This window comes from Ceratotherium simum, chromosome 3, assembly GCF_057802395.1.
Source record: "Ceratotherium simum simum isolate JZ-2026a chromosome 3, ASM5780239v1, whole genome shotgun sequence".
Classification (NCBI taxonomy): domain Eukaryota; kingdom Metazoa; phylum Chordata; class Mammalia; order Perissodactyla; family Rhinocerotidae; genus Ceratotherium; species Ceratotherium simum.
The window spans coordinates 71,731,447-71,745,756 of record NC_141902.1 but is presented as its reverse complement, the minus strand read 5'-3'; the positions used below and the strand labels follow the sequence as shown (position 1 = coordinate 71,745,756).

General features: G+C 36.1%; 1 protein-coding gene across 3 annotated transcripts in view; it reads right to left on the bottom strand.

The window, feature by feature from the left end:
• Positions 1–433: 433 nt before the first annotated feature.
• Positions 434–14,310, bottom strand: part of ZFAND6 (zinc finger AN1-type containing 6) — a 71,804-nt gene continuing 57,927 nt past the window's right edge. For all 3 annotated transcript variants that reach the window (XM_004421890.3, XM_004421889.3, XM_004421888.3), the window contains 3 exons: positions 13,344–13,444; positions 3,794–3,907; positions 434–1,362 (listed from right to left, as the gene is read on the bottom strand). In XM_004421890.3, the coding sequence (XP_004421947.1) occupies positions 1,214–1,362; positions 3,794–3,907; positions 13,344–13,444 (364 nt within the window). In that variant the 3' untranslated portion in view covers positions 434–1,213. The remainder of the gene's footprint in view (positions 1,363–3,793; positions 3,908–13,343; positions 13,445–14,310) is intronic.

Genomic DNA, 14,310 nt, shown 5'->3' with positions numbered 1-14,310 from the left:
ACATATTTCATGTTTAAAAAAAAGGTTGCTGTCAGATAAGTTTGAAAACCACAGGACATATTATCTTGAGGGTCTTTCCACTCCACAATTCTCCAATTGCCATGTCTGAATTATGCTCTTTCAGTTTCTCTAATCTTACCAGAAAATGAAGCTTCTACTAGATGCTAATTCAGTGTGACAGAGTACAGAACAGACAATCAGACAAGAGCTAGAAAATATGACATCTAAGGGACAGAAAGAAGTTCTTGGCTTTAAAGAAACGCTGATATCTTCAACTCACAAGAATGTAAGAACACAATTTATCATCAAAAGATTAGTCATAAACAGATGCGAGATGAATGATAGTAGTACTCTTACAAAATTAATAAAGTAGAAAATGAAAGGACTAAAAGTCAAAATGAACTACCAGAAAGAATATGGAGAAAAAGTAACGTAAGGGAACATTATGGTTTTCCTTTTTATTTAATCAAAGACTGGTGGATAAACATAAATACAGCACAATTATTTCAGATCATTCTTCATATTGTATACACACAGACCAATGAACGTAATCTGAAAGAAACCTGCAGTTAGCAACGAAATGCATACAGCTTTTCCTTCCCTCGCTCAAAAAAATTTAAAAACACACAAACTTAGAATCTCATCAGCACACACTCCCTTGTGACAAATGATTCAGACATAAATAGTGGGTGCAAAGAAACTATATGCTAACACATGTATAACCTTTGTTAATGAAAAAACAGAAGCAGCCATAATGATTAAGATACATTCAGTTACTGGTAACTAGTTGTGCCCTAAAGGGCATCATCAAAAGAGAAATCGTGCTGCAGAGAAAAGCTATATATACATACACAATGAGAAAATAAACTGCAAGATTAATGCATGCATGTTTAATACTGGAAAAATCACAGCCCTCCAAAATTTCTCCACGTTTGTTATAAAAGCCCTCTGCACTCAACTAAAATTAAAATGATCTTAAAAGGATAATACTTGTAAAGTTTACTTAAGTCTTTTCAGCCACAGAAACTGCAATGGAAATAAATGTTCAGAGTCATTTTCAAAACAAAAACAAAAATCTATTCTTCTGATGACATGCATGATTAAAAGGTCTATGCAAGATACATTGCTCTACATTCCCAATGACTAGGAAAAAAAACCTCAAGTCAATTTTTAGTTTGCAGATGGTCAAAGGATTTTGTATTCCAGCAGGAGTTCAAATCTTCTGGATCTTTTCACCAACAACTACCGGATTTTCTTTTCTGATTTTCTCAGCAGCATCAGCTTTGTAATTGTAAGAGCAATTGTGTACATCTGAGTAACGGTGTACACCACAGTAAACATTTCCACACCGGCATTCAAACCCTGAAAATGGATTAATACACACATGTGAATTGGATGGAAGGTCTAAATATTAAGTTCCTTAGCATAACTAATATGAAAAAGATCATGTATTTAGGGCAGCAATCTAAACTAAGAATCATTCTAAACGAGCAGTTTCATGACGTAGTAACTTTCTTAAAATTCACTAGCTGATAGCTCCATTTCTTGTTCTTATATACAAATATAGGTCTGTACCACAGCAAGTTATAACCACTTCTCTGAGCTCAAGTTTTTCCACCTGTGACATGGCCATAATTACTACTTATCAAAAACAGGATTGCTAAATTAAAAATGTGAGAACATTTCTCAAATACAAATACTACAATGTGAAAATGAGCATACTCTCAGAATGCAATCTTAAAATTTAATTAAGAAAGATGAAACTTCTGACAGAACTGTTAACAAAGAACACATTAACCATATTAGCTTTCCTGAGGTAATTTCCAATGGAGATGCTAACTGTAGAGTAAGTGCACGGGATCTAAAGTTAGGTTGCCTAAGCCTGAATCTCCTTACTAACATAGGCAAATTACTTAGCCTCTCTGAATCTCAATTTCTGCATCTGTAATTCTGGAATAATAAGTTACTGTAAGGATTAAATGAGGAATGAATTAAGTGCTTAACATATAGTAAACATGCAATAAAGGCTACTTATTTTAGGGAAATGCCCAAAAAGTTGAAGCCAAAAGAGAGATATAAGGAGTGTGGATAGTCTTTATATAAAACTGGTCCTGCTCTCCAAAATTAGGATTTTATGGTATGCTGGAATTGTTGGAAATGGAGCACAGGATCAATATTTTAAACATTGACATCTGATGTAAACTTCCTTTACCACATTTTTTTTTTTTTTTACTTCAAAACCATATTCTGTAACATCATAATAATGAATGAAAAATGAAGCCAACAGTAACACTAGACTGACAGATTGGACAAGATGAAAATTACTAAGTTTCAGCCTTTCAATCATGAAGTCTGAGAGGTTCTGAGATTTATAAAGACTATATTTGAGGGCCGGCCCTGTGGCTTGGTGGTTAAGTGCGCGCGCTGCAATGCTGGTGGCCTGGGTTCGGATCCCGGGTGCACATCGAGGCACCACTTCTCCGTCCATCCTGAGGCCGAGTCCCACATACAGCAACTAGAAGGATGTGCAGCTATGACATACAACTATCTACTGGGGCTTTGGGGGGAAAAAATTAAAAAATAAATAAAATCTTAAGACTATATTTGATACTAAATATGTATATTTTAAAATGTCTTACTTGTTCATGTTTGTATTCTTTAAACAAACACATTTGCTAAGGTATAGGTCAGCTTTAAATAGCTTTGATATCAGACTGTGATCTCCTTTCCTCTTTATCTCCAACCTATTCCTTATGGCCAGAGAAGACTTCCTAAAACATAATTTTGCTCAAAATCTTAACTACTCGTCTCAGCTCATAAGCCAAATTTTTACGCAGAGTATTCAGCACAATGTCTGGCACATAGTAAACAATAAATGGTAACTATTTATAGCTGCAACTGCTCCCCACCAATTAACCACAGCAGACATTATTAGCCTTGTCTCTATTTCTGACTGCAGTATCAAACACCCTTCTTCACACATTCTATGCTACAGCTACATCGCCCATTTACGCTCTCTGAATATGCCCTATTCTTTCCTTTCTCTGGGCTTTTGTTCAAGCTATTCTTTCTACCTGAAATGCCCCTACTTCCATCAGTTATAAGTCCTACTCGTCTTTCAAAACCTAGCTGAAGACCCATTCTGATGCTTTCCTTAAAAGACTTCTACTCCATGCTTCTTTTATATAAATCAATTCTCCCGTCCCTAAATTCCCAAAGCAATCTATTTGACTGGACTCAGTGTACTTTCTTTATTAAATATCCAAATAGTATTTTGAACATTTTTTTCTCCCTCTCTTAATAACAATACCATCTAACAGTTCTGTTACCGCAGTCAACGTGTATTGATTACTTATCATGTGGCAGCATGAGGCTAATCGCCTTACAAGTATTAACTCACTGAACCCTCACAACAACCTATGATTAGCCATTTTATACAGGCAAAGTACTTCACAGCTCACCAAGTACTTAAGCATTCTCTCAGGTGCCATTTCTGGCTCTTTGAAGGCCAGAGCCACATCTTGGCCCTTTCACAGCACCTGGCACACTGACCTTACTTGTCTAATATTCTCAAACTCAGCTGAAATGAACTTTTAAAAGAAAAGCTACTCATTTCACTTTTAGGTATATAATTAAAGCTACTCTTATTTCTTTAGGAAAATTAAGAAGCTGATGCATATCCAATATTAACTCTCACGGGAACAGAAACAATCTTAATAGAAGCCAGTAATAGTAAGCCATGAGTTATTTTAAAACACAATCTTAATTTTAAACCATTTGATTTAGCCCTTACCAGTAAGTCCCACTTTCTTCCTGCACATGAAACAGCGATTCTTTTTCTGTTTTGGTTTTTCAAGAGACTTGCTTTGCTCTTCAGATGGCTGCTGTGCCGTATCTGATACTGAAGCTGACAAAAATAGGAAGGAGGTAAAATTTAATTATTCAGTAAGATTTTGATATTTGGTGGTGGTTGTCCCCCACCCCCAGTGATTTGTTATTCAGAGTATAACTGAGGACTTTATCTATTAGCATGGAAAGATCCTCACATTAAGTTACAAAGTAGTTTACATAATATGACCCCCTTTTAGTTAAATGTACGTACGTATATATGTATGTATATATACACACATGCAGAAGACCTAGAAAAATACATTATGTTAACAGTAGCTCTAGAAAGTGCTGTATTTTCTAATTTTTCTAATAATTATGTATTTGACCAATAAAAGGCATACACACACACACAACTTGGATATTCTAACAGAATGTGCATGTAAGAAAATGGCCATGTGCAAACTTCTAAATATTGTTGGGGTGAGAACTATGTAGATTTCTCAGAGAACAAGGAAAAAAAGGCTGAAACCAAGATTTAGTGGAATACTACGTATGTTTCAAATTCTCCGAATGTTTCAAATAAAACCTTTAAAATGCTAGGAATAAGATAAATTGATTAAAATGTTATAATTAAGATAATAAATTGATGCATTTAGGTAGTGAAACCAAGGCCAGTTGCACCAAGACAAGTCAAATTACTGCCCCTAAATCCTAACTAATATGACCCCCCTCCCTCCTGTCACTAACTACTCTGGCCATCCTGAATGCTATCACCAGAGTTACAGTCCATACACAAGACTTAGCAGACATGACATGTTGCTCTAAAACGGTCAGTGACTTGCCACGGATCAAGTTGATATTTTATCACCAACTAGTCCTTCAGGAATCTACTGCTCAATCTACTGCTATGGGACTATGCTAGGCATCTCTGCTCAGGCTGTTTACAACCAATTCAAAAGGGCTTCCTTTCTCTCCTTCATTTCATCTAGGTCCTCTTCTTTCTAAGGTTAAGCTCAAGGACCCCTTTCTCCAGGAAACTCCTGTCTTAGTTGTCTGCAGCTTTTCACTCTGATTACCCTTAACTCCCTTAAAAGTCTCTACCAAATACTGGTCACTTCACATGAGCCCCGATTTCAATCCATGCTTCACGCATTGCATCTAATCATCTGCCATAAGCGAAAATCTAATGATGTGCCCTCCAATGTTTAAAATTCTTTCACAACTTCCCACTAACCCCCAGGATAAAGTCCAGAGGTCCTTCATGATTTTTCTCATCCTCCTTTCTCTAGCCTCGTCTCTCACCATTCCTCAATGATACTCCATGTTTCAGTCAGGCTGAAGTATTTGTAGTATCTCTGAACATACCAAATTCTCTCTTCCCTCTGGGCTTTTGAAAAGTTGTCCTTTCTATGTGGAAGACTTAATACTTTTTCCATGCCCTCTTGTCCCTCTCTTTACCTGGCTAACTCCAATTTGTCTTTCTTGTTTACGCGTATAACATCAACCCTTACTCCATTCCCTTCCCCACAACTCAAAATAGAAAACCCTTCTATGTGCCCCAATTGCACTTTCCACACTACTATAATTGCCTACTTGACTTAACTTGGCTTTAAGTAAACTCCTTCAGGACAGGAACCTGTCCTTTCCATCCCTGTTACCAATGCCTATCCCAGTGCCTCCTTACCACACAGCAGGCACTCAACCACGATCTGTTGAATTGAATTACTGAATTACTTACCTTATGTATTTATGTGCCCTGTTTCCCCAACTACACTGTAAGCCCGCTGAGGAGAGGGATGGTATCTTATTCCCTGTTTGAATCTCCAGCACCTATCACAGTGAACTACACGTAGTAGATGCTCAAACATTTGGTGTTATGGATTCTAATCTGCTTATGTTAACACATTATCTCATATTTTAACAAAATACGACAAAAGGCAAAACACCACAAACTAATGAGTAAATACACATGAATGAAGAACCCTATAACATGACTACTCCATCTAGCCGTTCTGAAGCTAGATGGGAGACAGTTCTACTAATATAAACATTTTACTTTTGAAACAGAATATGGACACATAAAACCTTTTATTTTTAATAAATAAATATCCCTAGAATGTAAGCTCCATGAGGCAAGGGCTGAATGTCTTGTTCACTGTTTTCTATCCCCAGCCCCTAGAACAGCTGTCAGATAAGGTTTGGCTGTGTGTAAAGAGCTCAAAAATAGTTTAACTTGCAATCAGGAAAAAAATCTACTATATTTATTGTCTTTGAAATCTATACACCACAATATCTAACCTGTTCTTCCAAGAGAGTCTGATATTCAAATAAACTAATATAAATAATGCTTTAATGGCACTAACAACACTACCACAAGATTATGTATTTTAACAAAACTAGTTTAACCACTGAAACACAAACTTTGGTATCTGGAAATGAAGAATGAAAATACATTTATCTGTTATGCAGACAAATGCTATTACATACCTCAAACAAAGGAATTTCACAGTATTAACCCTAAAGATCTGTCTACAGCAAACGATTTTTTTTTTAACTGAGACAAACGCACAACCTTTAAAGTTAAGGATCAGTTAAACACTGGCTATCTAAAAGCTTATAAGCTAGGGCTCAAATTTGAGGCTGATCAACGTCTACTATATCCCCGTGAGACTAAGGTAACCTCAGCTTACCTGAAACTAGTCGCTGGTAGTCTGAATTTAAACATTCACCAAATGAATTCATGGGCAAGATGATATAGTACTCTGTAAAAGTCTATGATTCCCAGAAATTACCCTGGTTTCCTCAGTTTATATATGAGATTTAAGACCAAAGCAAGCCTTATCAAACTGTAAGTTATGTAAAAGGAAACAATTCTATCTTTTAAAAGGGCCATACAGTGGACTAAAGGCCAAAATATCATAATCTTATTGAACCTGAAGCCAAAATAAGGACAGTTTCCTCAGAACTAGGCAGTTTTTAATAATCTGAAACGAGAATTGGAAACAGAGATCACCTGCTTGTTAATGATTAAGAACCGGCGGCGGCCTATGTTGCATCCACTGATCTTAAAGGTCTATTTGGAACGCCTACACAATGACACAAAAGCTGTGAAATAAACTGTACAGCACTTGCCAACTTAATTTTTTTTTTTTTATGATTCCCCCCCCCAAAGCCCCAGTAGATAGTTCTATGTCATAGTTGCACATCCTTCTAGTTGCTGTATGTGGGACGCGGCCTCAGCACGGCCGGAGAAGCTGTATGTCGGTGCGCGCCCGGGATCCGAACCCAGGCCACCAGCAGCAGAGCACGTGCACTTAACCACTAAGCCACGGGGCCGGCCCTGCCAACTTAATTTTTAATGGGAATCCCAACTAGACAAAGTCTACTGGCCACTACTTTTAATTTTAAGATACTTCAAAAAGCACCAGGCAGGTAAAATTAGTTTAACTACCCACATGGAGGATCACATTCAAGAGGAACAAGGCCCTCTGCTCTGGGTCCTGTAAAAAAAAAAAAAAAAAAAAAAAAGAAAGAAAAAAGTACACAAATATAACAATGAGTACGTAAAACTATTTAGCACTATCTCGGTTTGGGGGCATATTCATGCACATGGTAAAAAATAAAACTGAACATAAGATGACATTAATAGGTAACCCCCAAACACTACCTTACAGTAGATACAGAATCTATGTAATATAACATATATGCCTTCCTCAAAAAGTCATGACAAGTCTCCTCATTCAAGGATTAGACTAAGCATTTTGAGGGGACTATTTCTGCTCACCACTGTACACCCAGTGCTGACACAGAGCAGCTGCTCAAAAGATACTTATTGAATGAGCGTACACTTTTACAATGACCCACTGGGATAAAATTCATTTCCCTTCTCTGGACCTCATTTTCTTATATGCAAAATGAGGAGTTGGACCAACTGATCTTTAAATTATTCCTAGTTCAAAAATTCTTTACAAAATGCGAAAAATCTAAATATTCAAGAGAAAAATAAGCCTGTATAGTCAGGGTCCAAAAGAAATACAATGAGTCGTATATTTTACATTTTTTAACAGCCATGTTAAAAAGTAAAAACAGATAAAAATATATTATCATTTAAAAATGTAATCAATATGAAAAGTATTAATTAAATATTTCACTTTTTTTTGGTACTAAGTCTTCAAAGCCCAGTGTATATGTTACACTTACAGTGTAACTAGCAAATAAATATGTACCAAATATCTAATTTTGGACTAGCCACATTTCAAGTGCTCAGTAGCTACACAGGGCTAGTGACCACCATCCCGGACAGAGTAGCTCTGTAGTGAGATCAGTTTCTATTAGCAGCTATCTGGGGGCAAAAAACTGTTACATTAATCTTCTTAAAATACAACTTTGTGTTGTCTTAAAAAACAAACAAAAAGCAACCAACCTTCAAAATGGCTCTCTTCCCTGACCATTGATAGAAACAAATATCTTAGGGATTTTTCCATGATCTGGTTTGAAACAACCTTTCCAGCTTTAGTTCCAACATATACTTGTCTGAACCAGCCACCCCAGCAGCTGTTGCTCTCACTATTGCCCAAATTCCATCTTTTCCTACCTGTACGCTTTTGCTCTCACAATTTCTTCTCCAGCAAAAAAAGCCCTTTTCACTGTGCCTATCTTTCATATGAATGGAATCATATAGTACATGGCCTTTTTTACCTGGCTTCTTTCATTTAGCATGTTTTCAAAGTCCATCCATGTTGTAGTATGTATCAGAACTTCATTCCTTTTTATGGCTGAATAATATTCCTCTGTGTGGATATACCACATTTTGTTTATCTAATCATCTGATGCTGGCCATTTGGGTTGTTTCCACATTTTGGTAATTATGAATAATGCTGCTGTGAACATTCTTATACAAGTTTTTGTGTGGACACATATTTTCAATCTCTTGGGAATTAGGAATGGAATTTCTGGGTCATATAGCTAACGCTGTTTAACTTTCTGCATTAACTTTTTTTTCCGTGAGGAAGATCAGCTAACATCCTGAGCTAACATCCATGCCAATCCTCTTTTTGCTGAGGAAGACCGGCTGTGAGCTACTATCTATTGCCATTCCTCCTCCTTTTTTCCCCCAAAGCCCCAGTAGATAGTTGTATGTTATAGTTGCACATCCTTCTAGTTGCTGTATGTGGGACACCGCCTCAGCATGGCTGGACAAGTGGTGCCTCAGTGCGCGCCCGGGATCCGAACCTGGGCTGCCAGCAGCGGAGGAGCACGCGCACTTAACCGCTAAGCCATGGGGCCGGCCCCTCTGCGTTAACTTTTTAACTGCCAAACTGTTTCCCAAAGTCGCTGCACCACTTTACATTCCCTACAACAATGTCTAAGTGTTCCAATTTCTCCACATCCTTAACAACACTTGGCCATTTGTATATCTTCTTTGGAGAAATGTCTATTCAAATCCTTTGCCCTTTTTAAAACTGGGTTGTCTTTTTATCGTTGAATTGTAATTTTCTTTATATATTCTTATCAGATATATGATGTGTAAATATTTTTTCCCATTCTATGGGTTGTCTTTTCACTCTCTTAATAGTATGAAAGCAAAAGAAAGTTTTTAATTTTAATGTAGTTCAATTTATCTATTTTTTCTTTGGTTGCTTGTGCTTTTAGGTGTCATATCTAAGAAACAATTGCCTAATCCAAGGTCATGAAGATTTACACCTGTTATCATTTAAAAGTTTTATAGTTTTAGCTCTCAGATTTAGGTGTTTGATGTATTTTGGGCAAATTTTTGTATATGGTATGAGGTAGGGGTCCAACTTCATTCTTTTAAATGTTCCAGCATCATTTGTTGAACAGACTATCCTTTCCCTATTGAATGATCTTGGCACCCTTGTTGAAAATCAATTACCCACAAATGTAGGACTGTACTTCTGGACTTTCAATTCTATTCCATGATCTATATGACTATCTTCATGCCAGTACCACGTAGTCTTGATTATTGTAGCTTGTGTTAAATTCTGAAGTTAGGAAGTGTTAGTCCTCCTCCAACTTTGTTCTACCTTTTCAAGATAGTTTTGGCTACTCTCATCCACTCTTTAAAATCAGAAGAAATCTATAATTTTTAATCCAGACACCTTTCCTAAATTAGTCCAAAGGGACTGTCCCTCTCTGATTGCTCTGAACCACTGACTTGACAATTCAACTTTGTATGGAGTCAGGAACCACTCAGTGCAGCAATCCCCTCTACATTGTTCCTGACAATAACTCAGCTTTCCCAGAATGCTTCAGTGATGGAGAGCTTACCACCTTAGTAGGTGATTTCATTCTACTGTTGGAAAGCTTCAAGATTCTCTTATCCTAAGTCTCCTGTAACTCCCAAATCACTGTGGCATTATAGAGAATAAGAATATCTTTTGTAGTTTACAAAGCTCATTTTGCCTCCATTATTTCACTGACTTTTAATACCCTATAATGTGGACATGGTTATTATTCTCCTTTAAAAATGATGAAAGCAAGGCTTAAACTAGTGGCAGGGGGAGTGTCAAGATATGAGAACAGAACCTATGAATCCAAATTCCATATTCTTTTTACCATGATCCAATCTCTGAGGGACTGAGAGGTTAACCAAAGTTAAGCATTTTGTTCAATAAGGCAATCAAGTATGATAGTTCAGAGTGGATTAAAACACTTAAAAGTTTTGCTTTTTTTTTTTTTTTTAAAAGCTAGCTTTTGTGAACTGGAAATCTGACATTCCTAAGTGACACTGTGTAAGTGAGGTACTGCTATTTGTTAAATTAAAAAGTATAATTAAATGAGAAACATGCTATAATATGCTAAATTCCCAGTTAAACATGAGAAAAATTCTTCAGAGCCATGAGGACAAAATGAAAGCAATACCACAGACCTGATGGCAATATATCCTAGTTATAAGCAGAATATCTACAAAGAAAAAAGCTATTTCAAGGACACTATTCTGAAAACTCCAATAAAAAATGCTAGGAAATTCTGGCTTAGGCACACAGCTGCTACTCATGTATTCTCTTCCATCTGGGATGGTCTTCCAATCTAAATAAATTTTCCTTGAGGGATGCAAACAGAGTAAAAGTAAGAAAACATATACCTGGGTAGGTCATTAAACCAGTTGATCCTACCCTGGGAATGGAGAGGAGCTGGATGTGGCAACAGGAACACATATATCCACACTCCAGTCCAGGAAACACAATTGTCTAGGGAAAGAATACTGGCCTAGAGTCAGGTGCCTGGGTTCCAGTTCCAGCTCAAATGACCATAGGACTTGAGTCAAAGACTTTGTCTCTCCGTCTCTTTTCGTCCATCTATCAAATAGATGGAAAAAAATTCTCTGCATTTGTTCCTAATAAACAGGAAAATCACAAGTACATTTATGTGTTATGAGTGTATGTGTATATATATATAGACGCACACATATTTGTGTGCATGTTTATAATAAAAGACATTCTTAATTCAACAATATAAGGAAGATATTTTTTAAAACTAGGCTGTTAAGAGATTTTACACATCAAAAACTAATCCTCTCAAATTCAGATGAAACTTATACCTGAGTTTTCAAAGATTCTGCTATGCTGAAATTATGAATGCTGTTTTTTAAAGATACTTAAAAGTTAATACTGCTTTAACCTACAAGTCATTGAAATCACACATGAAAAAAGGAGTCTATAAATTTTTGAAGCCCCCTACAATTTCTCCTAATATGGCATCAAGACCACCTTTTGCATTAAGGTACTCAGGGCTAGGTGCGGAAAACTATATCGTTCTTTATGCACCATGAATGGTATAAAAGCATTTCCTATTATGATAGTTCACCAACTTATAATCTTCATTCTTTGTCACACTGGTACAACCGGTGTTGCATCCTTGAGCAGCATACATTTTTTCATTACCAACATTCTAAAATTTGTTCTATCATAAGACAAACATTAACATCTTCATGATTAGCAGCCTGTTTCCATTCTTCCTTACTTAGCTCTCTCTCAAACCTGCTAAGCAACCCTTGCTTCTTGAAATTCTCCCTTGGCATCTGTAGCCTAAAACTAACCAGGATCTAGATGACTTCTTCCTTTCCCCTTTGCTGACTCATTATCTTACTTGCTCCTCTTGATTTCAACCTCTTGTTTTTCAACCTGTGCCAAGGACTTCCAAATCTTAGACATAATACTGATCACACATTTAAATACCTATTATCTACCTACAACTTCCATTGAGCTCTTTTAATTTTGAAATTTGATCACTTCCAACGTACTATATCTAAAATCTCATCTAACCATATTACTTCTTCCAGCCTCCCTGTCTAAAGCAACCACATCATTGCCACTGTCACAAAACTGAAAGCTTTAACACCATCCTTGTCTTATTTCTCATGTCCAATGGATAACTAAATCTTGGGAATTTTTCTGTTTCTACTTTTAAAATAACCCTCATCCTTGCTCTTCCTTAAATTTTTCTTTTTAACTAAAAAAAAATTATTCACTTATAATATTTATGAATTTATAATAACATGCTGAGTGGACTGGAATATTTACGACTAGATAGTGTTATTTTCTTGCTATAGCAAAATCTACACATAGGCAAATTGTGCCAATCATTTGTTGGGCATGATATCAGAGCAAGGGGAATTACCTAGCTTAACTAAATTTAAACTTGCGCAACCTTAACACTGCCTGATATATCTGTTGCCACCCTGTGAACACCATGTACAATGGAAAGTTTCACTGGTTAGGGCATTTTCTCTCTTTAAATCATGCCGTAGGCAAAATGACAAAATGCTCATCCTTGGGCTTGTCTTACCAGAGTGTCCTTCCTTCTTCAATTAACACATTGTTTCTACACATTGGCAGAATATAACTAATTAAGTATAGATTATTTAACAGGCTCCTAAATGCTTCCTCTACTATCTCTGCCCACTAAGAAAGCCTTCATATACATTTTCAAGTCTTCCTAGATCACTGTGATCCACATAATGGAGATATAAAGAGCACGGGCAAGAACGAGGGGCACCATGCTGTAAATATAAGTAATTGAATGTGACTGTTGTGCTGTTAAGTCCCAGATAGGGAAAGAGGGGTGACTGCTAGTCAGGTTAAATAGTCTCTTACACAATCTGAGTCAAAAAACAAGAGATTTCCCTCAAGCCAGCAGCCCCACTTTGCTTGGAGAAGAAACAGTATTTAGATTAAACTGGCCAAAATAGTAAAAGAGAATAGTATAATACTACCACTCATTCATTTATTTATATTTCTCAAAGTAAACAAATTCTGAATTTTCTATGTTTATGCCAATGACATAATTATATATAAGTGGGAAATGACTCCCAACATTTCAGTCAATTAAATACTTGAGAATATAAAATATTCTGCTCCTAAAGAAAATAAATATAAAATTATGTATTTTAGGCAGGTGATTTTAAAAATATATGCACCTAGGACAGTGCCTGACCTGTAATACTCAAATGTTAAATAAATGACAAAATATATGCTAGTTCATATGCAAACCTTGCAGGTCTTCTGTTTCAGGTATTGCTTTGTCCACGGATGTACTGTCCACTTGGGAAGATGCTACAGATTCTGATAAAAGTGACTGATTTGATACAGGGCTAGAAAAGCAAATACATTTATAGATTTTAAAAGATGATCTCTAGCATGAATAGTAACTAAAATGACACAATAAGATTTCAACATATCTAAGTAGATCAGTAAGACAAAAATTAACAAAGAGATACTTTTTTATAACTTAACCATAGAGCTTTGAAACAAGAGACCAATTTGGACCAGAAGTTTACTGCTTTTGAAATAAAGGAATAGTGTGTGTCCTTTGTGTATGAATTCACTAAATGAAAACTAGCATGCTAAAGATATGCTTAAGGAACCCTAATACAAACTTGTAAATGATATACTGGTACAGCAGAACTGAACATATCTTATCATGAACTGGAAAAAGAAAGTACAGAGTAGAAACTTAATATTTGTTTCCTAACAATTGAACAAAAAATGAAACAAATATTTCTGTACCTGCAGGCTTCTAAATGATGTGACTTCAAAGTTAAAAAGAAAAAACACACTACAATACAAATAAATATGAGTACCACATCATGATATTAAATAAAGAGAACCTGTGACAAGACTGTATTTCTTAATACAAAGTGCTAATATTTGCAAAATAAGACTAAAATTAGAAGAACTTCACACGCTTCAAAAGGACTTCAGGGATGGGTCAGGATGCATTATGAGGAAGAATAAAGGAAAAGCTGTCTGAAAAGGAAATCTGAAGACTTAAAAGACAACCTTCCGCCCCCACCCCAGTGTAAAACAATAAAAAACCCTTTTTAACTAGTCAGTAATAATAGTGAGACAGATACAATTTTAGGCCAGTTAATCCTAAAGTGACTTTACATAGTTTTCCTTAATAGAATTGATCAAATATGGAATATATTCTTTAGTTTTCATTAGCTTTCCAATCCAA